We start from the raw sequence: 23,934 nt of genomic DNA, 5'->3' as shown, positions 1-23,934 counted from the left end.
GAATTATTTTGGGATAAAATCAGTTTTATTTTAGATAAGTTAAAATATTTTGAAAATATTATCTTTTATTTTAAAAGATAAAATTGGTTTTATTTGGATAAAATCTTTTATTTTAGGATAAAATCAAATATTCAAAAGTTGTTATATTTGATATTATCCATATTTAAGTTGTTAAATTGGTAATTATCCTAAATTAAAGTGGTTAATTTTGGATAAGATTTGTTAGGATATTCTGAGCATATTCCAAAAGGATAATAATTGATTTAAATAATGTGATTATCCCATAATTAATTTTGGATATAATTGATTTAAAATTTTGTGATTGACCAGTAATTAGGATATAATTTCTTAACTTTGTTAGGATAATCTTTGAGGATAAATATGATTTATCTTTTAAGATAAAATAAGATTTGATTCTATCTCATGACTAATTTAGAATATATGATATTTTATTGATGATCATGAATAATATATGATATTATCTAATTACATTAATTAAAATATGAGATATTTAGATGCCATGTTTCCTTAATTATGATCATTCGATGTTATAGTTTAGGAAAGCATGATGAGTGATTTATTATGTGGTAATTTTATAATATATGATGTTGTTTATTGCTATATAATACTAGTATGGCCCAATAGATTGTTAAATACGATCTGCGCATCGTGATGTATTTTTGTAATCTCAGTACGGTCTACGTACCGATAAAGTATTTTTGTAATTTTATTTATTTATTTTATTTAAGTAGTATATAGAATAGAATAGAATTACAGGTTGCAGATAATCCAAGAAGCCCATGAAGTGAAGGCCCAAAGGAGCAAGGTGGATGAGATCCATGAAGATTCAAGTGGGAGTTTTTTGCTTTATTAGTTTTCTTAGGATTAGGGGCCATGCTATGTCTTATTTATGCATTCAGTATTTTATGCATGTTAGATTTTATTGGTGTTATGTGATGATGCGCTAGAGTTCACTATTTAATCACAACATAATAAATCTAGGTCCCAGTAATATTGAGGCAGCTTTTCCAATTAAAAACCCGATAAACCTTTGACATTTATGATGGGTCATGCCAAAGCTGGGCGTCATATTTTTTCATTGGGGAGTGGGGGTAGGACAAATTCTACACTTTTAATTGGTTATACTCAACAAGGTTACCTAAAGATAAAGTTTAGAACCTTAAAGCTAAGGGTAATAATTAAACATGTGATGGGTAATTATTCAACCAAGAATTACTAAGAGTTGTAATCAGTAAAGAGTTTATTCACCTTGAAAATGTAATGGTTGATGGCAGGGCCAAAGTCCGGTCAATTATTGCACAAATAAAGGATCTTGGAATCATTTTATTCAATAGGGATCAATTTACATTGAATAAATGCTTTAAAGTTACCAATTTAATTTGCTTATGGTACTTTAAATTTTAATAAACATAATTGAATTTTGCGTTTATTATAAGTAACATGTCGTTCTAATTTTATTATTATATATAATCTCCTCGATTGCAAATAAAGTTGAGAAACGTTCTCAAAAAGTTTAAAACATAATCCATAAACCTATATTCCAATTTTGCTAAGATTGTTCTAAAAGGCAAGTTTTAGAAATTCATGTCACATGTCTAAGGTTGGTTTTATTCAAAATGTTTGAGTAAAATACCAACACATCTTCATTTTGAAAAATGTTTCAAGGGATATAATGAGATGAGAGGTACAATCCCTCAAAAGACAAGTGTACAAGTCCAATAAAATCTCTTATCTTCAATATGATTGAATATAAGAAAGTGATTGGAAATCTCTATGATCAAAAGTTTATCAAATAACAGTATTCTTCATTTACTTTATATAGAGTTTAATACTTGATTAAACTCAAATATAAATAATGATAGAATAAACTTAGCAGAATCATGAAAAGTGCTTAAATTAGTTGAGCAAGGTATCATTTTGAACCTAAGAGAAATGTTCTAAGTGGCTCAAACGGGAAAGGTTTAGGAATATATGAGGATTGCATTAAGAAGTTATAGGCCAAGAATTGCAAACAAGTTGCTACTTCTCAAACCTAGAAGTACTTACATTCTAAAAGTTGTTATGAACAACAAATGTTTCAAATTAAATGGACCAATTCCAATTGATTAGATACTACCTCATATAGTTGGAAGGTAAAAGAATGGAAATGTTCTAATTTAAGAATTATATTATAGAAATTGATTTAGCATATTGCTACTTCTTGGACATATGATGTCTTGTTTAGATCACTCATTGCACAATGTGATTGAACTAAAGGAAGAAGTTATTGCTAAAGGAGAAATAAATCTACAATTTTAGAAGCAAATGCTGCTACTTCACAAGTAGAATCTACAAGTTTGGAAGCAAAAGTTGCAACTTTACAAGTAGAACCAGTATTTCACCACTAATAATTGGCTGGAATTAAATAAATGTTATTCATTCTTGCCATTATCAAAACACAATTCAATGTTAGTAATGACTAAGCATCGAAGATTCAAAAACGTGGAATAAATGTTATTCTATGCTTCTTTGAGTCATAATGTGTTTTGAATTGCTAAATAGGTTTAAAGTTCTATATTATAGAAATAATTAAACAATTTCTATATATAAATTGTCTCTAATATGTCAATTAATTCAAATGAAAATGAAAATTACATGCGGAAGATCCAAAGGGATGGACTTTCAATATCATTGGATTATGAATTCATTGATATATGTAATTATCATTCTAATTTGAAATTTTTACTAAGTCACCATTTAGAGAAATGATGATGAGAACTCAAGGTCGAATACATATCGATGTAAAAAAACCAAAGGTTCAAAAGCTAGAGACAGACAATGAAACTTCATTTGTGATACGATCACTACTTGTGCTTAGTTGAAGCATAAGAATGAATATTTTGAAAAGTTCAAAAATTTTCAGTATGAAGTTCAGTATCAACTTGACAAGATAATGATTACACTACAATATGATTGTAATTGTGAAAATTTAAGTCAAGACATGTACTTGGAAACACATTCAAAGTATTGTGATATGATCGTAATAATGAGAATTTAAGCCAAGACATTGATAAACATCTAGAGTTGTGAAATCGTTTTACAACAAACTCCGAAAGAAAACCTTGTGAAGTGTTTATGAAGGGAGCTATCAACCTATATGAGATATACTTTGATAATGGATGTAAATTACCTATCTTCCAACCATTGTTCAAGGGATATACTTTTAAGATAAGCTACAAAACTAAACAAAAATTACATAGGTCAAATCAGAATGTAGCAAAGGCTTCATATGTGATATGGATAAGAAAAGTTCTTATTAAATCTTTCTACAAAACAAGGAACAAAAGTTGTGTTAAAACGTTTAATGCACGTTCGATTCCTATATAGAGCAAGGGGTACTACTACACAAACCATACTTAGCACAAAATGTTTGTTGCTCAAGTAGGTGCCCTTATGGAAATTGTTCCAAAAGGTCAAGTGGGAGTAGTGTAAATCTCAAAAGAGCTTGAGAAAAGCAACAAACAAACATGGCTCAAACCATAGTTGGTTCACCCTATGCAAAATGTGCCTCCTTAAAAGGCAAGTGGGAGTATAAGAATCTTGAAGAAATTCGAGAAGTAATCGAATAATAGCAACAATAAGAGCATGATTCACCTCATGTTACAAATGACAACGCGTGGTCTCATTAAGTGTAATGGGATTAATAACCATGTGTCGAAGGTAGTACATTCCAAGTGCACATCCTCAATTGTCGTTTCTCATTGAAAACTAAACAAAGTTGTTATATGAGTTTCAATTGTTGCATAACACCCACAATGATAACTAGCATATGTAAACTTAGCCAAAGAAATATGATTTTCATATTCACTAAGAGTTCTAAAACATTTATTTTGGAACATGATGATTATGCAAGTAATAAAGATGATTTGACAAGTTATGACTCCAGGTGGTTTTAAAACCATGAAATCTGAAATAGATTCTAAGTCTGTAAGAAAGCGTATGACACTTGAATAATTTGCCTAAATTGGGTGAAACCCATTATAAGCAAAGCAGACAAGAAAGAAAAATGTTTTCTAACTAAAGCAAAGACTTGTTAAAGGATTCAACTAATTCATAGTATGACTATGATTACCGATGAAACCTTTACATGTTGCAAAGATCTATTAAAGATATTTAGTGATTTCTACCTTATAAGATTTGGTAGATGGATTTCAAAACACTTTCTTGAAATTGTTCATGAAATAAGATTTGTATATGATACAATCAAAAGTTTAGAGATCCAATAATCCTAGGGATGCCTAAAAGATCTATAATGGATTGAAGTTAGCATCAGGGAGTTAATGTTCTTAATTTTGTGAGTTAATCAAATCGTTTGATGTTCTCGTAAAATGAAGAAAAGGTCTTATGTGTACAAGACGTTTAGTGGGAGCTATGAAGTCTTCATGGTCTAGTATAAAGAGCAATTATTCATCGCTTGAAGAGTCAAGTGGTGGCTAATGCATTTTGTATGAAAATCTTGAAGAAGAAGATGAGTACATTTGGGATTCAAGATCTATAGAGATAGGTCTCGAAGAATGTTTGAGTTTTGGTTAAGAAGCTTATATTGATAAGATTCTTATAGGGTTCAACATTATATTGAAAGGAGTTTCAATCCCATGTAATATGGCACATTGCTTAATGATTCAATACTTTGAGAAAGGTTGATGAAATTAAGATTTTGAGTGATGATCCTTATGCAATTTGCAAAGGATGCATCATGCATGTCATGGACTATACTCGTCTATTTGACTCACATATTTTTAATAACAAGTGATAATAGATTTCAATCGAAATCCAATATGATGTTGGAATACAAATTAGAAATTCCTAAGTTCCTTGCGAAAGGGCGAAGGAAAATTCTTAGTGTATGGAGATGAAAATGATTATAAAATTTAGAAATTGCAAAGTTCATGTTTATGAGAATGTCTCATGAACTCTACTTACTGAACCCCTTCCATGACCAAGGTATGAGAGTTATACTAAGGTTTTTGGATTGAAGCAAGTTATGTAATTTTAGTTGTGTAGGTTTTGAGAAAGCATATTACAAAAGTAAATACATTAGCTTGCAGAATTATGTTTATCAATTGAAACAAAGTTTCAATCTTATTTAATCGTGGTTACAAGATTAAATAAAATGTCTAAAATAATTATGAATTGATGGGCTCACTAAGTTAATGACCTTTTGAATGAAACCCCACAGGTGAACTAAATTCATATATTATTTAAGTTCCTAGTTCGGAATCATTAAACTGGACATAAATGATTTCATTTAATGGACTAGCATGTAAGATTGATTGGATAGCGCAGTTTCATGGGCTATAGGAGCGTAGTGATGCTCGGTCAATCACATGGATATGCATGAATGATGCATGATCGAACTATAGACTACTTTGAAGTTCAAGTATAGAGCTTCCGGATATATTAGTGGATTCCTTTGACATGAGTGGAACATTGATCTCATTCAATGGATGTTATAACTGTGGTACATTCAAATGTCTTCCCGTAACTGGAGATTATAAAGGGTGTTTCCTGGTTATTTCAGAAGTTGAGTGGGAGCTTTGGTTTCCATAAGATTGGATTGAGTCTACCTATTTAATTAGGAATGTGTCTTGGCCCCTTGAAGAGGGAGAATTCAGAAAATGCATGGCCGTGCTCAAATGTGTTACATAGTAACCATTTGTTTTGTAATTCTAACTCAGATTTCAAGAAAAGATTTGTAGATTAATATGATCACGACATAAGATGCAATCATATTATCAAATAGACACACATTGACTTAAGGAATTTGAATATTGCGCACTTGTCTCAGACAAGTGGGAGATTGAAGGAGTTATGTCTTCGATAAGTGCAATTACTAGATATATCAAGGATCACTATTATGGAGATAATAAGTTCGTTCTTTTGGGGCGTCATCCTCTGTTGCTAGTCTATGAGAGATGATCTTTGGACTACTCAAATAGTCCAAAACCCTCTAGAATGGATCCTATGAGGTCACACACAAGGGTATTGGGTTAAGCAAGTAAGAGGCCCATTAATGGGCCTCATGAGCAATTAACTAATCATGAATTGGATTGGGCTAGCATAGTTAGATTGGAATTAGGTTTTAGGCTTTTGACATGGGCTCTTATTTAGAGATGAGATCTATAAATAAGATCCATGCCTAGGGTTTGTAGTAAGCAGTCATAATTCACACATAGTGAATTTTGACATCAAGGCAACCAATCCCAAAACCCCAATCCTCTCTCTAACTCACGGCTCCCTCTCCTCCCCTTTGGACTCACGGCCGGCCACCCCTTGGTGCGCGTGTGGTGGTTCGTGGTGGTTCTTGGTTAGTATGTCGCTCTTCTCCGTTGAAGGTCAATTGAAGGTTTCAATTGCAACTAACTAGCATTAGTGGAGGTCTTAACTTGTGCCCGTGGACCAAGTAGAGGAATCACGCTTGAGGTTCTTTATCTCCCCATGTTCTTGCTCGATCGCACGTGGAATCACGCTTCAAAGGTACAATTATGTGTTCTTTATGTGTTATGCAATGATCCTTGGTTTAGGTACTTGATTGAATATGATTCATGTTATTTCCGCTGCGTAGTACCTATAAACCCCTACAAGATGAGCAAACAAATGGCTGCTCATGTATTTCACAAATGAGCAAGTAAATGCTTGTTGATTAAAGAAATGTTTGCTCATTTGACAAATGAACAACTAACTATTTGTTCATTTGACAAATGAACAATTAAGGTTTTGCTCATTTATCAACTTAGCAACTAAGTTTTTGCTCATTTACCAAATTAAATGATTAAAGAAGTGTTTGCTTATTTTACAAATGAGTAACTAATAATTTGATTATTTAACAAATGAGCAAAGTAATGGTTTGCTCGTCACAAATGAGCAAATAAATGCTTGTTGATTAATGAAATGTTTTCTCATTTGACAATTGAGCAACTAACTATTTGCGCATTTGTTAAATGAGAAAAAAATTGATTGTTCATTTGACAAACAAAAAATGAGCAAAAAAAAGTTTGTTGATTAAAGAATGTTTTGATTTATTTGCTTATTTGACAAATGAGCAACTAAGTTGTTATTTTTCCTCATTCTTTTTGCTCATGTAATACATAAATCCTAAATTGGGAACACTCAACTCAATTATTCTAGCAAAAATTAGAATGTTACATTTGAATAACAACCAAATTTATAAGCTATCAAATTCATAAATTTAATACTATCTTGGAACACTTTTAGCAAAAAATTGCAATAACTCTGAGTTCATTGATCAGTATTATTGTTAGCAGCACAAGTAATCTGAACTACACAATTCATATAATTGAATATTTATCAGTTTTAATATGCTTTCTTTAGCATTTTTCTGCAGTATGCAGACAACCAGATATTATGACCATATTAGTTTCTTGCTTAATGTACCATCACCATCAATCGAAGGAAGGGAAGAGTTTATTTAATATGTCTCCGAACAATTGAATTGTGGCTGCTTGTATTGGTCTTTGGGATTGGGAGCATTATATTCTACTCTGTTTTCCTCTTCTTCTCTAGATCTTCGGCACCATTGCAATGTTTGCTTGTAGCTGTTTTGAATTTATTAAAATTTGAAAAAGATGATTTGAAATTATAAAAATTACAAATATTAGAATAAGAAGTTTGGGAATTCAATTGAAATCATCAAAATTAAAATCAAATTTTGAGTTTTGAACAAGAGAAATATGAAAATTACTTGTTATAATTATGCAGCAATGAAGAAGAGGAGAGTGAAATCATCAATCTTCAACTTTTAGTCTCCACTGTAATCCCACCTTCAAGCTTTGAAGAGAGAGAAAGAGGAGTATACATATTGTATGTCATTTGGGTTGTGGGGGCTAATGTGTTTTTTTTAAGAATTACATTATTGTATTTACGAGTGGAATAATCTCTGTTGTTGGATTTAATACAATCGAATGACTAAGATTTATCCTCACATAAGGGATGGGTTCTCCCAAATAGGGTGGTTTCACCAGATCCCGACCCTATATATATATATATATATATATATATATATATATATATATATATATATATATATATATATATATATATATATATATATATATATGTATGTGTGGTTTGTGTGTGTGTGTGTGTGTATGTACATATGTATATGTATATGTATCATATATATACATGCATATATTAAATATATCATATATTAAATAATCGTGCATTTATTACACTAGAATTACTGTTGTAATTTACTACGTATTTTTGTAAAATCCGTGCATTGCACGAGAATTTAACTAGTAGAGACATAAAGTTCAAAACTAGCCCATTTCTAGAAAAGTGATCAAGTAAGGATTTTCAATATGCATTTTACATCTAAATTATCACTATTAAAATCTTATATTATTTACTTAGGGGGTGTTTATTTGTAGGGATTGTAGGTGGGATAGGGATTAGTAATCCCATGTATCATATAATCTCTTGTTTGTTTGATGGGAATTGTTCTATCTCATATGAAAGGGATATGGATAAAAAAAAAATAGAGTTATCCCTCTATTTTTGTAACAAGGGGGGCAAGTATAAGGTGTAGGGATTAATATTGAAATGTAAAAGGCAATTTTACCTCTTAATAAAAGGGAAGGAAGAGGGGAGAGGGGAAATGTTAGTAAGGATGGTATGTAATTTTACTACTTATCCTAATTTAATTCCCAAATATTACCAAACAATGGATAACATAATTATCATCCTTATCTCACCTATTAATTCCTTATCCTTATCCTACCTTCTTATCCTCATAATCCCTGTCCCTGTTGCCAAAAGCCCCATTACATTAACGAATTGTTAGCTACGGCATTTCTAAAAGAATCGTAAGGCTTATGGGAAATATCCAAAAAAGAACGAGCCAACATGAGCCCAAGATGAACTTGTGACATAGTTGTAAGGTGCAAATGATCTTCTTTCAATCGTAGTCCCTTTGCATCCACTGTTTTAACATTTGGCAATTTGATACCAAGCTGAGCTTCTCTCACTACCTCCACATATGTACCTTCTCCTGACGCTAATGCTACCTGATAGATATCCCAAGATAAATAATTATAAAAACAAAAAAGGAAATTCTAAAACTACTCCCTCTATTTTTTTCAAATGCATCACTTTGACTTTTACACTATACACAAGTCATGACTTAAATTAATTTGTTTTCTATAATGAAATAAATAAATGTTGTTATATATAATATATCATAAGACTCGTCACAATATCTACTTTCATAAATCATAATATTTTATGAGTGAGTAAAAAGTAGATTTATGTCGATAACATTATGTAATAAAAATATTAAAAACAACCTCATCTTGGAACACCCTAAATAAAATCTATATGGTATATTAAAGTGGAGTTTTTTAAATTTCATATTCATTCCTAAAATCCTCTTTTTTTTTTTTATTTTTTAAAATCATTAATTTGCCTAAGATCTTCATTATGTAATTGTTATTATTACTAGAATAGATACCATACCATGTACGGTAATTTTAAAATATTAATATCAACTTTTCAATATAATTTTGGTTATTTTTAAAAAAATTTAAAAAAATCTATTTAATTAATCTAAAAATTTAATTAATATACAATTATACACAATACTTTTTCCCTAAAAAAAAAAATTATACACAATACTTTGATATAAATTCTAATCAATAAATAAACAACTATTATTATAGGGGAAAAATATGAATACTTTCTTGAATTAAATTAAAAATGTCGCAATTACGTTAATTTTTTCTATTATAATCATTAAAATGTTTGTGTGGAAAGATAAATCAATTTTTTTAATTTACAGTAATTATCTTTGTTATTAACACACACACACACACACACACACTCACACACATAGTAAATTAATTAAAATTTTAGATTAGTTAAACTTTAGATAATTTTCTTTTTTTTTTTTTTTTAAATAACCAATTATATTGAAATTTAATATTATTTTTTAAAAATTACCGTACATGGCATGGTACCTATTCTAGTAATACTTATTTTTTGTTTGTTAAGAAAAAACAACTAAAGACACATCAGGAGATGACACATGTCATTAGTGGCGTGTCATTTAGTATATAGTATGGATGATTATTGATGATTGAATATTGCGTTACAATTATGACTTATCTAGAAACTTTTATAACAAACAATAATTATATACTAAAAGACACACCAGGAATGAAATGTGTCATCTTCTAGTATGTCATTAGTATTTTTTTTAAACAAAAAAAAAATGTAAAAAATTGATAAATAATATTGATGGGTGTCATAAATGGAACCCATTTGATGAGTATTTATGTTGTTTTCTCCTTATTTTTATGGCTTTCATGCTTAATAAATGCTTAGTTTTATTAATTTGGTCTTAGTTTCACCTTTCCTCTCTTATTTTATTGCTTTTGTGCATTTCGTTGGTTTTTCTAGTCTTTTCTCCTTAATTTGCACTATTTTCATGGTTGTAGGTATTGTACAAGGTTCGGCTATTGATATTGGTGATTTACTAAGGTGAAAGAAGCTTTTGGAGCGAGCTCATGGCAATAGGAAAGCTAAAGATGAAAGGAAATGGAATTTCCAAGTCCTAGGTGTTGCGCTCTCAAGCCGTGCTATCATGAAAAAGTGGTGTTGAACCCACTGTCAAGTGCCTTAGAAGCTGCCACTATTAGTGTTCATCCGCGCCCACTCGAAGACTTTATCAAATGCACGAAGCCACGGGAAGATCGAAGAAACACAGAGAGTGCGGGCGTATAGCCACCCAGCTCGGACGCGCTGCCCTGCTGCGCGGGCATGCCTCCGTGGGTACTTGCTGTTTTGGGGTTGGGAGAGTTACGTCACAAAGTCTGGTCCGGCTCGAGCCGCAGCTACAAAAACATGGAGACTCCGGTTGTTGGAGCTGCGCCTCCAACGGTCAAGTTAGTAACTTGAAAAGGAATAAAGAGTGCGGAAATTTAGGTGGGTATCTACTTGGATTTTAAGCTCAAGTGTTCTCTGATGAGAGAGAATATGTGTGTAATAAATGATTGTAGATGTTCCCAAAATGGGGGAATACCTCCCTATTTATAGGATCGTTAGGAAATGTGTCCCTCCCTAGCTCACTTTGACCTAGGTATGATGGGTTGCGCCGCAAAAGTGCGGATTCTTGGGAATTGGGCCCTTGAAGGCCGCAATTCTGATAAGTATCTGAGGTGTCCACGTGTTAGCTGGTGAGTGGTATTGGATGATCTGGCAGCCCTCGAGACGTGGGCTCTCTCATTATTTTCATCATTTGACTTTCTAGAGAGAGAAAGAGGGATTCTTAGAGAGAGATACTCTGGTTCCATCTGCGTCAGTTTTTTTTCAAGACATCCGCGTGCGTACTTTAACAGCACCCGATCACTCGACTTTAGCAGTTTTCATATTTTTTAAGAGCTAAAGTAAGGTAACCACCTGTACCCTCTTTCATTTCCGTTTGTATAAATCATCTTCGAAAATAAAAATGGACTCTCCATCCTCACACTCGGCACTGCCTAGGACATTCAGCCGGTCTCCTGGTATGGCTAAATCTAGAACAGGGGGTGCCTTTTCTGATCAGTCGGAACTGCTTTGCTCATCCCCAAATTCCTCCCTCTATGTGTTTGTGCAAGAAACAATGGCCATAATTGAACAAACGACTGTTAAGCCCAGATGGCGGCGCTTGCAGATGAGGTAATTCGTGTCGAGGACTATGATGGTCCGGATTAGCAAGAAGGTTCATCAGATGGTGCTCCCTCTTCCCATAATAACGTAAGGGAGGCAGACAGTGATGAGGAAGCTGTCTCATCTCAAGGAATGGAAGAGGAGTCAGGTGGTGAGGTGGCCGCCAAGATATCAGGTTCAGAAGCTTCTGGCTCTAAGCAGGACAACTTTGCTGCTAACTATTAGCAGCCGGCTAAGACATCTTCTCTCCCTGATCCCAAAAAGACAAGGATGCTGCCGGGAGATATTGCTTTACTGAAAAGTGGCTTCAAGGCCTTCAAACAAAAGCATCCCTTTGGAAGGGGATGGGATATCGTTGTCCCGCCTGCTGATGCAGTGATGGCCTGGGATGACAACATCAATAACAGAGACAACTACTTCGTCTGCTACGAGGCGGTAATAGAAGTCGGCCTCCGCTTTCCCCTTTACCCGGGAAAAGAAAGATTCTGAAGGGATATGACGTGGGGATTTAGCAGCTAACCCCAAACTCTTGGGTCAATATTCTGAGTTATATCGCCGCCTACGAGTTTCAAAATATAGAACGCAGCTTCACCGCCTTCGCTTATATGCACTATCTAAGTAAGGCCTTAGGCGGGTATGGGGCGTAGTACACTCTTACCACCCTCCCCGAGTATTTGATGTGCTTGGACAAAGTGTCCTAGTGGTCAGGGTGGAAGGAGAAGTTTTACTTGGTCTCCTCACCTTCTTTGAGACACAACCGGACATTACGCCGGTACAATATGGAGCCGGCTCTCCTGGGAAAATAAATGCGCCCTTCCCACGCTCTCCTCTAGAGCTCGGGAGCAAATAATAAAGCCGAAACAATACCACAACTGAGCCCTTAGGGGATGGGACTCAAATAGCTGTGCCAAAAAACTAGATCCCCCATTTGGATTTTTTCAAGGAAGAGAAATTTATGTCCGCCTGTGGGTTAATCACCATGTTTCCCAAGGGTAGATCCACTTATTCATTCGGCGTTTTGTCGTCTGTATTTATAATTAAATTATTTTAATTGTTTTGACTAACTCTCTGTTTTCCCCTTGCATCCGACGCCTTGACAATGGTGGACCTAGAGAAGACCCCGGCGAAATTCGCTGCGCAACTGCGTAAAGAGCAGCTGCTTGCTAAAAAAGCAGCCGTTGAGGCCAAAGAGGCCAAGAAAGGCAGGTTAAGACCGCCTGCCCTGTCTTATCTTCTTTCAATTTCCCTAAAGGACTTTTGCCGGCTGTTAACTCTTCAGTCTTTCCTTTGCAGGGCGCCCACAAAAATATTCCTCGCTCCGTCTCCAAACTTATCAAAAGACCTGTATACGAGCTGAATAAATCCCCGGCTGCCAAAGCCGCAAAAAAGAACCCTTCCCAGTCAACTTCCTCAGCGAAGAAGGATTGTCCCACAACCGGGGGCAAGTCTCCTTCAATTATGAAGGCTCTGAGTGAAAACTCAGAGCGTTCAAGGGAAGAAAGCGCCGGATACCTCTGGGGCATCACAGAGTGGCGAGCCACTCAATGCTGCAAGCGGTGCTGCAGCGGCTGGGGACGGTGAAACTCCACAGCCTTAGACCCAAGGTAAGACCCGAATTGATCTTCCTTGGCCACTTGACTTCATGAGAGTCAAGACAAAGGTCAACCCTTCTGGGGGCTCAGTAAGCAGCCGGCAAACAATGAATGCCAACTATGCTGCAACTCTCTCACCAAGTACTTCTTATGGTGCAGATGCTACTTCCGGGCCCCCTGATCTGGTGGCCTTTGCTAAGAGGATGGTGAGGACTCTTACCCAGTCGGAGAAGAACTTTGTGCCTGAACGGCAACATGTGGATTTGACCGGATCATGGGTCAGCTGGCTGAGGTAAGTTGATCTCAACTCAACACTTTTGTTTCTTCTTTAATTTGGTTAAAGTACTAAACTTTCCGGCTAACCCTTTTAGGTGATGCTGAGGGTGGATGGGCTGCGTGGCCTCTTCATGCAGAAACAAGAAGAGGTAAATGACGCCAAACAAAGGGCCACTCAAAACCTCAACTTTGCTGAATATGCTATTTATATGTCCGAAATTAAGATTAAAGCAGTAGAGTTGAAATACGAGGAGCTGATCCGGATTGACGATTGTGAATGATGCTGCCACCTACTGGGCTAATAACCTTGAGCTTGAATTGAACAATCCCCAATTTGATCTAAAGGCATTAGAGGAGGATGACCAGGAGAACACAAAGCTTCGGGCGGACGTCACCCGGTTGGGGGTGGAGCTGGTCAACCTGAAGAACCAGCATCGGGACGAAATTGCTAAGAAGCAGCGCCGGCTGGTTGATAAGAACGAGCGGGGCAATGAGGCCCGCCTGAAGATCGCCTGGGGCCTCCTCTACCCAGACAAAGACTTTGAAGTCTATAAACTCCGGTATGACTACGCCACTACGGTGTGTGATGCCTAAACTCTAGGAGATGCAGCTTCGCCTCGCTTCAAGGTCTAGGCTGCTGAGCTGCGATATGAAGTCTCAGATGCTAAGGAGGACGAGGCGGGGAGGCAAAGAGAATCAAGAGAACCAGCCCTAGATGGCTGAGCATCAAGAGGAAGCTCTCCCTTCAGGCCAAGATCAGCATGAGCAGCCACCCCTATAGCAGTGAGTCAACCCCTTATCTTTCATTGGCAGTATGCCATTTTACTTTCTTTCCGGATTGTATGTCGAGTATCTCTGTACTTTACCGATTATGGCGTCGGGTAACATTATTATATGTTTCTGCACCGGATGTTTTTCCAGTTAACAATCTCCTTTGGCCTTCGTGCCAATTTTAATTTAATGAAGTATTCCGACTCAGTCGGTTTTTTATATTTGCGTTTGATATTTTAATTTTGCATATATACTTGATATATAATTGGTATTTTGCCTAACTTATGAAAGCATGCGGCAGGTAATTATCTTGTTGTCCTTGCTCCTGGACGGCTGTGCGGTTGGTTTCATCTTAGATTGATTGATTGGCTTGGAAACGTTTGATACTTTGAAGAGTATGAGATGTTTGTAAGCCAATCAATCACAATGGTGATTGCCCCAAACCATGTGCACAGCCGGTCAATAAATAGGCGTTCCAGCCTCTGACCCAAGCGGTAAATGACCGTCTGAGGTGGGGTGAATAGCCATTACACAAAATGTTTTTGCCCCAACAGGACTTGTGCAATTTTGGAATAAATAATCTAAGCTCTTCGGTCGATAGCCGGTTGATCCTACGACATCCGGCCACTCGAAAACTTTGTCGTTCTTTAGAGTATTCGGGTTAGACGGCTATGAGTTGACCAATTAGAACACTTAATCTTTGCCATCTGGATGCATACGATATAGCAAACAATAGTAAGCTCTTTGCGACGATTGCACCTGGAGTGGTGTCGCCGGATGCCATATTTCAAACTAAAACAGGCGATTTTATAAAATAAGCAACCATTTGGCCACAGGCCTCATGTCTTTAGTAGACTGGTTGTGTAGCCGCTAAGCCTTTTTCTGCTTAGCTTGTATTCTGCAAAGTTTCAAACTTAGCTTCTTAATAAGAGTGATTGGTTCGTCTGGGCATTGCCCAACCGGTGTAAAAATAAACAGTATTGATAATAAAATAAAACTGAAAACAAAAAGCGACTTTTCATTGATAGACTCTTTGTTTACAAAAAATTTACAACTCTCAGAAGTAGTACTTTTTTAAGTTGTCTACATTCCAAGTTCTAGGCAGGCGTCTGCCGTCTGAAGTTTCTAGGCGGTAGGTGCCATCCCTAACTTCTTCTTAGATCCGGTAAGGGCCTTCCCAGTTAGGAGTTAGCTTTCCAAGCTCATTGGCGCTACCGGTTGCCTTCATTTTTCGTAACACAAAGTCACTAACATTCAAAGGGCTCTTGTGTAATTTTTTATTGTAGGCTCTAGTCATCCTCAGACGGTAAATCTCATGACGCAGGGCAGCATTGCCCCTGCGTTCCGGGAGTGAGTCCAATGCCAGCCGCATGGCCTCCCAGTTTGCCTCTTCATCAAAAAGCATGACTCTGAGAGTCGGCTCGTAATGTTCGATGGGCATGACGGTTTCAGCACTGTATACCATGAGAATTGGGGTCTCACCATGTGCCACTTTTGTAGTTGTCCGGATGGCTCATAGGACATGAATTAATTCCTCTGCCCATAGACCTCCGACTCTTTCAATTTTCTTTTTGATGTCGTCTTAGATGAGTTTGTTGAAAGCTTCAACTTGGCCATTTGCTTGGGGTCGACCGACTGATGCAAAATAGTGTGAGATCCCTTGATCCCCTAACCAAGTCTTAAGCTGAAGGGTTTCAAACTGAGGGCCATTATTAAACACCAGACATAGGAACCCCAAACCGGGCTCTGATGTTCTTCCATATGAATGAGATGACATCCTTTGTCTTGATGTTCTTGACCGCCTCTGCCTCCACCCATTTGGTGAACTAATCCACAACCACCAAAATATAGCGCTTTCCGCCTGGGACAGGCGTATAAGGACCTAAAATGTCCATGCCCCATTTAGCAAACGGGACTGGGCTGTGAATTGCCGTCAGGTTAGTAGCCGGGCGGTGAATAAGCTTGCTAAACCTCTGGCATTTGTCGCATTTCTTCACAAGTTCTTTAGCATCTGCCTCAAGGGTAGGCCAAAAATAATGTCGCCTGGCTCTGACGGCTAGGGACCTGCCGCCTATATGGGAGGCGTAGAATCCCGCAGGGAATTCTTTTGAGGACTTCCTTTCCCTTTTCTGGGGTAACGCACTTCAAAAGGGGTTTGAGGAAACCAGCTTTGAAGAGTTTCTTCATGACAGCTGCTTCTTGTGGTGAATTAGGAAGTGTGCCGTCTGTAAGGTATACCCTGATGCCATCCATCCAAGTAGAGCTTCGGTCAAGGATTCCAATGGGCTCTTCATATATACTTTTCTTTTCCAGTACTTCCCAAAAGACTGACCGAGGCGTATCACAGCAAGCGGAAGATGCTAGTTTGGACCATGGGCACCTGACTCTAACGGAATTCCTCAAGTGCCTCGGCCTCTTCTTTGACTACCTGAAGATATTTAATCATAGCTGGATTAGTTGCTTCATATTTACCCTCATACTGACTAACGACCAACTACAAATCAGTATAGGCGTCAACCTTTGTTACCCCTACTGCCTTACACATGTGGATTCCGGCTAGCAGGGCTTCATACTCTGCCTCATTGTTTGAGGCCTGAAACTTGAAACGTAGTGCATATTCAAATTTGTCTCCTTCAGGAGACTCATATTTAATGCTAGCACCACAGCCGTTCTTTGTAGAGCTCCCGTCTAGATACACCTTCCAAACCTGATCAGGATTATTCGGAGAAACCGAACGAGTCATTTCAACTATGAAGTCGGCAAACACCTGACCTTTCACTGTCTTTCTTGGTTCGTAGGAGATTTCAAGACTTTGCATTTCAATAGCCCATTTCAACATTCTGCCAGATGACTCCAAAGTAGACATTAGCTGCTTGAGGGGCTGGTCGGTGTAAATTACAACCGGATATGCCAAAAAGTAACGCTTCAATTTCTTGAATGCCATATACGAAGCAAGGCCAAGTTTTTCAACCATGGGGTATCAGAGTTCAGCATTTTTTAGCATATGGCTAATGAAATATACCGGGAGCTGGATGTCGTCTCTCTTAGCAAGGAGAGCAGCACTAAGGGTATGGTATGAGACAGCTAGGTACATGTATAATGTCTCTTTATGCAGAGGGATAACAAGCCTTGGCAAAGAGTGAAAGTGTTCTTTCAGTTTTTGAAAGGCCGCCTCAGTATCATCCCCCCATTCAAATCTAGTCTGCTTCTGATTGGTTGGAAGAAGTAAAGGCATTTGTCACCTGACCGGCTGAGTAACCTCCCCAATGTCGCCAGGCAACCGGTCAGTCTATGTACTTCCTTGACATTGCGAGGTGACTCATGTCAATCACCGCCTGTATCTTCTCATGGTTAGCCTCTATCCCCCTTTGATCAATCAGGAATCCGAGAAACATCCTAGACTCAACACCAAAGACACATTTCTTAGGGTTTAACATAACCTTATGCCGCCTGAGTGTGCTGAAGGTTTCTCGGAGGTCAACAAGGTGATCCGTCTGCTGCTTGGATTTGACTATCATGTCATCAATGTACGCCTCCACATTCCTCCCAATTTGATTAATGAAGACTGTATTAATCATCTGTTGGAAAGTGGCAGACACATTCTTCATGCCAAACGGCATCACAATGTAACATAATAAACCCAGATCCGTGACGAAGGCCGTCTTCTCTTGATCTTTTTTCCAAAGGGGTATCTGATGGAAGCCGGAATAGGCATCCATGAAACTCAACAAGGCATGACCGGTTGTGGAATCGACTAAGCTGTCAATCTTTGGAAGCGAATAGCTGTCCTTTGGACCTGTCTTGTTGAGGTTTGTGTAATCAACACACATACGCCAGGTACCATTCGGCTTCTTTACAAGCACAACATTCGCCACCCAGTCGGGGAAATTACATGGCCGAATGAACCCTGCATCCAACTGTCGCCTGACTTCTATCCTCGCCGTGATTTCTTTTATTTTGCCGGATGGGCTTCTTCTTTGGGTCCACGGCAAGTTTATGGACAGCGAGGTCCGGGCTGACGCCTGGCATCTCTTCCACTTCAAAGGCAAAAATGTCTTTGAATTCCTTTAGTAATAGGTGTAAGTCTGCACCTAAAGTAGCATAAGCAACCGTGCCAACCTTTATAGTACGCTCTGGACGGCTGTCATCCACAGCGAGATCAAAGTTTTCTCTAGCCGATTGGGGGCGGAGCTCATCTGACCGCTCTCCGATCAGTAATTGCTATTTTTTCTCTTTCTTCAACTCCACCAACAGAGCAGATTTTCTTTTCTTTCTGAATGCTGGTAGGGCTGGGTTGGCACCCTTGACATCTTCAAGGTCTATTGGCTCCTGTCCTTGGCCGTTTGAGGCTACAGTGGGCTTGACAGCCGAGAGGTAGCACTCCCGGGCCGTCTTCTGATCCCTATTTAGGGAACCAACAAAGCCATCATGCTTCTCATACTTGATCAGCATGAGAGATGGGATGATTACTGCCATGGCTTCGTTGAGGGCGGGACGGCCTAAGATGATATTATAGGCGGCCAATTCCTTAACTACCAAGAACTTGACGACCAGATGTCGTCCTTCTCCTTTATCCCCCAGCCGGATAGGTGAGTCAATCCTATCGACTAGGTATAGCATCCCACCCCCAAAACCAACCAAGGGGTGGCTAACCTGGTGATAATATCCGACGAGCTGCCGGTGTCAATAAGGATTCGCCACACCAACTGGTTGGTGACCTTACATTCAATGACGACCGGGTCGTCATGCGGACGGCGGACGCTGCCCCTGTCCCGCTTAGTGATGAGAACATCTGGGAAGGTGGAGCTGGCAGACGTCACCGCATGAGAACCCACCTGCTATGGTGTAGACCGGCTCCTTGTCAGTTTCTGAGCTACTAGTAGGTTGGGGAGTCTTTGTTGAATGCCCCGGGTTCTTATTATTAGTCCCTTCTTTGGACTTGGAGATGTAAAACTTCAACATCCCCTTGTCGGCCAAACGGTCCAATGCCCTCTACAAGCTAAAGCATTCGTTGGTGTCATGGCCAACTTCCTCATGGTATTGGCAGTATTTGTTTTTGTTTTGCGACTGGATATAACTTTTCATCGGATTTGGCTTCTTAAAAGATAGCCAGTCCTTAATCTCCATGAGGATGGAGTTGCAGTCCTTGTTAAACTCGTACTTGGGGACCTATAGTTTAAACTCTTTCTTCTTCTTCTAGGATGGCTAGTCAAAGTCCCTAATCGCCTAGACTTCTTTTCTCGTTTTGCTCTCTTCTTTTTTCTTTGTCGGCTGAGCAGACCGGCTGTCTTTTTGTTTGTTAGACTTCTTAGAGTCCGACTGAGTGCCAGACGAGCAGAGGTCGGTGGCTTGAATATAGCTCTCCGCCTCCCTCAGCGCTGCCTGCAGGGTGACAGCACCCTTCTTGACAAGGTCAAACTTGAAAGTTGACCCGTCCTTCAGACCCTTGAAAAAGTCTGTAAAAGCTAACTCGTCAGACAGTCCTTGTATTTGAATTCTTATCAGATTGGACCACCTGACATAGGAGTGGAGCCCTTCTCTATCTCCCTGCTTTATGGTGCTCAAGTCGAGACTTGTTTTCTTAGTAGGGATGATCATAGAGAAGTTAGAAGCAAACAAGAAGGCAAGCTTCTTGAAGCTATCGATGGAACCGGCTATCAAATTGCTAAACCATTATTGGGCTATGCCGTTCAATGTAGCCGGAAAGCAATGGCACCAGGTGGCATCATCCAATCCCTGTAAATAAATGAGGTTGGTGTATGCCATCAGGTGGTCTTCAGGGTTGGTGGTACCATCATAGGTACCCACCAACACATTCTTAACCTTAGCCGGCTGAGCCGCCTCGGTTATATTTCTGGTGAACGCAGACGGTTGTTCACCAAGTCGAAGCAAACAGAGCTACTAGTCCAGAGGCTGGACATTGTTATATACCGCCTAACCGTAATAGGCCGGCTGCATATATTGGAGGTCATATTGACCATACTGCGCCTGGGGCGCATACGGGGCTTGCCCGATCATATGCTGGCCGTGTTGGACGGACTTGCCGCCTGTTCGGCTTTCATGTAAGGACTGAGTGTTCTTTACAGAAGTCTCTTTGAAGATGTCTGGAAAGCTCGAGGTAGAGGCTGACTAAGACAACTGCTAGCTTCTCCTCCCCTAAATGATGTGCCGAGCATCGGAGGCACCCTTCTTACTTCAACCCGGCTGATCTTGCCAGGTGCCTCTTTGCGGACCCTTCGGTAGAAGGATATTTGTCAGTCAATGATTACAGGTGCCTTCTCCTTGGGATGGGGAGTTGGTCGCCTGTCCTTGATTGGCTTCTTCCTCTCAGCTAGAGGAGTCTTTTTGGCCGGCTGACTCTAGCTAGAGCCAGCCTTGTTTTGGTTGATCAGATCCTTGATCTCACCCTTGAAACTAGTCATGAATTTCATGAGTTCGTCCCGGGTGACTGGAGATGATCCTCTGGTCATCTGGGTTTCCCTTCCTGGCCACCCAAAGGGCCTGCTAGGACCCGCCTCGTCTGTATGACGTTCCAGCTGATCTCTGGAACTGGTGTACCAGGAAATGAATGAGCCATCCTTGGCCACATACGTTTGCACATCGTTATTCTCATCTTCGTGGTCAGTATACCTCCGGCTGAGGGATATTGAAATTACCCGATTGGTTAACCGGTTGAGAGTTGTTTGGATCGCCTGGTTGAATAACCGGTTGTAGATTGATTGGATGAAGAAGTGGTACAGACTCTTAAACCATCTTTTAGGTACTCTGCCTACAGACGGCGCCAAATATTTTGGGTGTTTTTGTCCCTTGGGAGAGTTACGTCACAAAGTTTGGTCCGGCTCGACCTGCACCTGCAAACACATGGAGACTCCGATTGTTAGAGCTCCGCCTCCAACGGTCAAGTTAGTAACTTGAAAAGGAATAAAGAGTGCAAAAAATTTGGTGGGTATCTGTTAGATTCCAACACTAGTACAAAAAATGCTATTTATAACTAACATAAACGGGCTTTTAGTAACCAACATTGGGGGTTACAACTGCTGGGGTTACAAATAGTCCAATTATTTGTAACGGACATTGTTAGCTACAAAAAGTTGCCTATTTGTAACGGACATTTCAATTATTCGTTATAAATAAGTGCCTATTTGTAATGGACAAATTGATATGTCTGTTACAAACATTTGCCTATTTGTATCGGACATATTAATTTGTCAGTTACAAATGCATATTTTAAATATTAAAAAAAATACCTAGCAATAAATGCTAGGTTGAGATTTTACGTTGAACTTGAACCGGAGATGGACAATACTTATGCGAGACCCTGACCCTAACCCTGCCCCTGACTTAAACCCACCCCCACCCCCACCCCCACTGCCCAACCACGACCCACTATCCCACTCCGCCAACTATATTCACTACCACCACGACCCACCAGAACCCAACTCAGTGACAAGCACCATCACCTGTACGGCTGTATCCCTTATCACCCACCCCGAGCGCCACAAGCACCACCCATACACACCAAATGCCACCACCAAATACACATAAAAAACAGATCTACCATACAAAGGAATGCCTATAGCCTTTTAAGTAAGTTCATTGAGAGTGCTTCATGGGAAAGAGATGATTTTGAGATGAATTTGCATCCATTCATGCATGGTTTTGGGACTTTGTGTTTTAAGGAATTGAAGTTGAGGGAGTTGTTTCTCATGACTGTAGTGGAGGAGATTATGTGGTTCCTCTTGGGAGTTGGATGTTTGAGGGAGATAATGATCATGAGTGTTCCTCTTTTATGGATTCAATGATTGATTTCCATGCTCTTATTGGTGATTTGAGGTATGGTGGTAAAAAAGAGTTCATTTGTGAGACCATAGCCCCTATTCCCTCCTCTCATGTCCCTTTCTCAAGGAGTTTCAACCATATCCCCTACATTCCTATATCCCTCCCTTCCTTTGTTGATGAGCCGATTGGAGACCCTTTTGTCTATGATGATTTATATGTGTCTCATTCGCCCCCAATTGAGGAAAAGGGTGATGTTGCCACCAAAAAATATTTTGAGGAGAGTTTGCCTTCCTTTTCTTCTTCTTCTTCTTTATATTTTTCTTCTTATTTTGTTGAGTTTTCTTTTGATTCTTTTTCCTTCTCTTTGCATCTCTCTCCTCATAAGAGTGCACTAAGCTTGTTACATGACTTCTTTTTGTCATGTGCTTACTTACTTTCATACAAAATGTGTAATAGTGCATTTGACAAGCTCTTACGTTCGTTGCAATATTATTTATTAGAGCGGTCAAGCTTAGACCTTAAGCAAGCCTTTCTCGGGAAGTAACCCGTGTTTTAGATTAGATTTTCTTTTCTTTTTAGAATAGATTTTCTCTCATGGAAATATTTGTGTGTCTTTTGCTAGGTACATGACTTGATATACTTTGGTACTCCAATTTGGATCAAGAATCAAGGGAGTTTTCCTTTTCTTTCATTTGTAAAACAAGTACATGGTAATAACTTTTAACATTTAGTTTTTATAAGGTAGTTTCTTACAACAATTTTTTTGTAGGGTAGTTTTTCACAAAACTTGATATACATACATAAGGGAGTTTTTCACAAAAAAAGTCCTAAAATAACCTATGCTACGACTCTTTAAGAATGATTAACCAAATGACCAAGTTTATTAATTACCTGGATTATTAAGAGAGATGGGTCTCCAAGATCCGAGCGCAAATCAGAGATAAAATTCTCCATCCTCCCTCTATAAGCTTTAGCATCCTCAAGCTTGACCGTATCAGCCTCCCCTTGATACCACAACACGGCTCGGGTTCTACCACCGCCTAGCACGGCCGCTTTAGCTCGTGTCACCAATTGATTGTAAAAGTTCGTTCCTCTTTCCCATTGAATGATCTTTGTCCCACCAACAGCACAGGGGACCAGGCCCATGAAACCAAAATTTTTTGATGATCCACCAAGCAATTCGACACCATTTGCGAATGCCATGCCAGGGCCAATACCACAAGTCTTATTTAGGTCAATGTCCACATGAAGTGGTTCATGAGCCGGCACCCAACTCTGTTGCGCATCAAGACGGAGTATATTGCGGCTGGGCTGGCACTCGGGTGGTACAAACCCGTCCCATTTGCCGTTCGTGACTCCACCACGGCCAGCCATGTTGCTTTGGCCCGCTAGGATGAATATATCCTGCGGTAACTCTGCATAGATTGGTGCAATATTGAATAAGAAAAGCATGATAGTTAGCGGGGTTATTGTCATTTTAATCTCTGTATATCAAACTATATTTTGCTAAGAGACAATAACATTGGGTTTGTTATATAGAGTAGCATAAAATATTTATTATTTCGCATCATTTTCATAAGAAATTAATTAGGAAAGAGAATCAATTCGGATTTCCTACATGATGTTGCAATAACTACTACCAACAATTGTTGTTAAGAATTTCCTAATTGCTAGTGTATTTTGTAAAGCTCAATTAGTTTAGGTTTTTGCTTAATATATGAAAATTGATTTGGTTGTTAATGGTTGTAATTTTCTTCCTTTTTGGTAACAAAATTTAATTCTTCCAAAA

General features: G+C 38.6%; 1 protein-coding gene across 1 annotated transcript; it reads right to left on the bottom strand.

Annotated features, from left to right (window-relative positions):
• Positions 1-8,808: 8,808 nt before the first annotated feature.
• LOC145615527 (putative carbohydrate esterase At4g34215) lies at positions 8,809-23,621 on the bottom strand. Its single transcript, XM_081670600.1, has 2 exons — positions 23,037-23,621; positions 8,809-9,089 (listed from the first exon to the last, which is right to left on the bottom strand). Exons 1-2 carry the CDS (start codon positions 23,619-23,621, stop codon positions 8,847-8,849), a joined length of 828 nt encoding a protein of 275 aa, XP_081526726.1. The 3' UTR covers positions 8,809-8,846.
• Positions 23,622-23,934: the final 313 nt, after the last annotated feature.

Source organism: Chenopodium album, chromosome 25 (genome assembly GCF_948465745.1).
Source record: "Chenopodium album chromosome 25, dcCheAlbu1.1, whole genome shotgun sequence".
NCBI classification, from domain to species: domain Eukaryota; kingdom Viridiplantae; phylum Streptophyta; class Magnoliopsida; order Caryophyllales; family Amaranthaceae; genus Chenopodium; species Chenopodium album.
The sequence above is the reverse complement of the archived record's forward strand: the minus strand, read 5'-3'. Positions and strand labels throughout refer to the sequence as shown.

Coding starts and splice junctions, on each gene's coding strand:
- LOC145615527 (XM_081670600.1), bottom strand. CDS start 23,621: ATGACAATAACCCCGCTAACTATCATGCTTTTCTTATTCAATATTGCA. Junction 9,090..23,036: donor CATCTCTCTTAATAATCCAG/GTAATTAATAAA, acceptor GATATCTATCAG/GTAGCATTAGCGTCAGGAGA.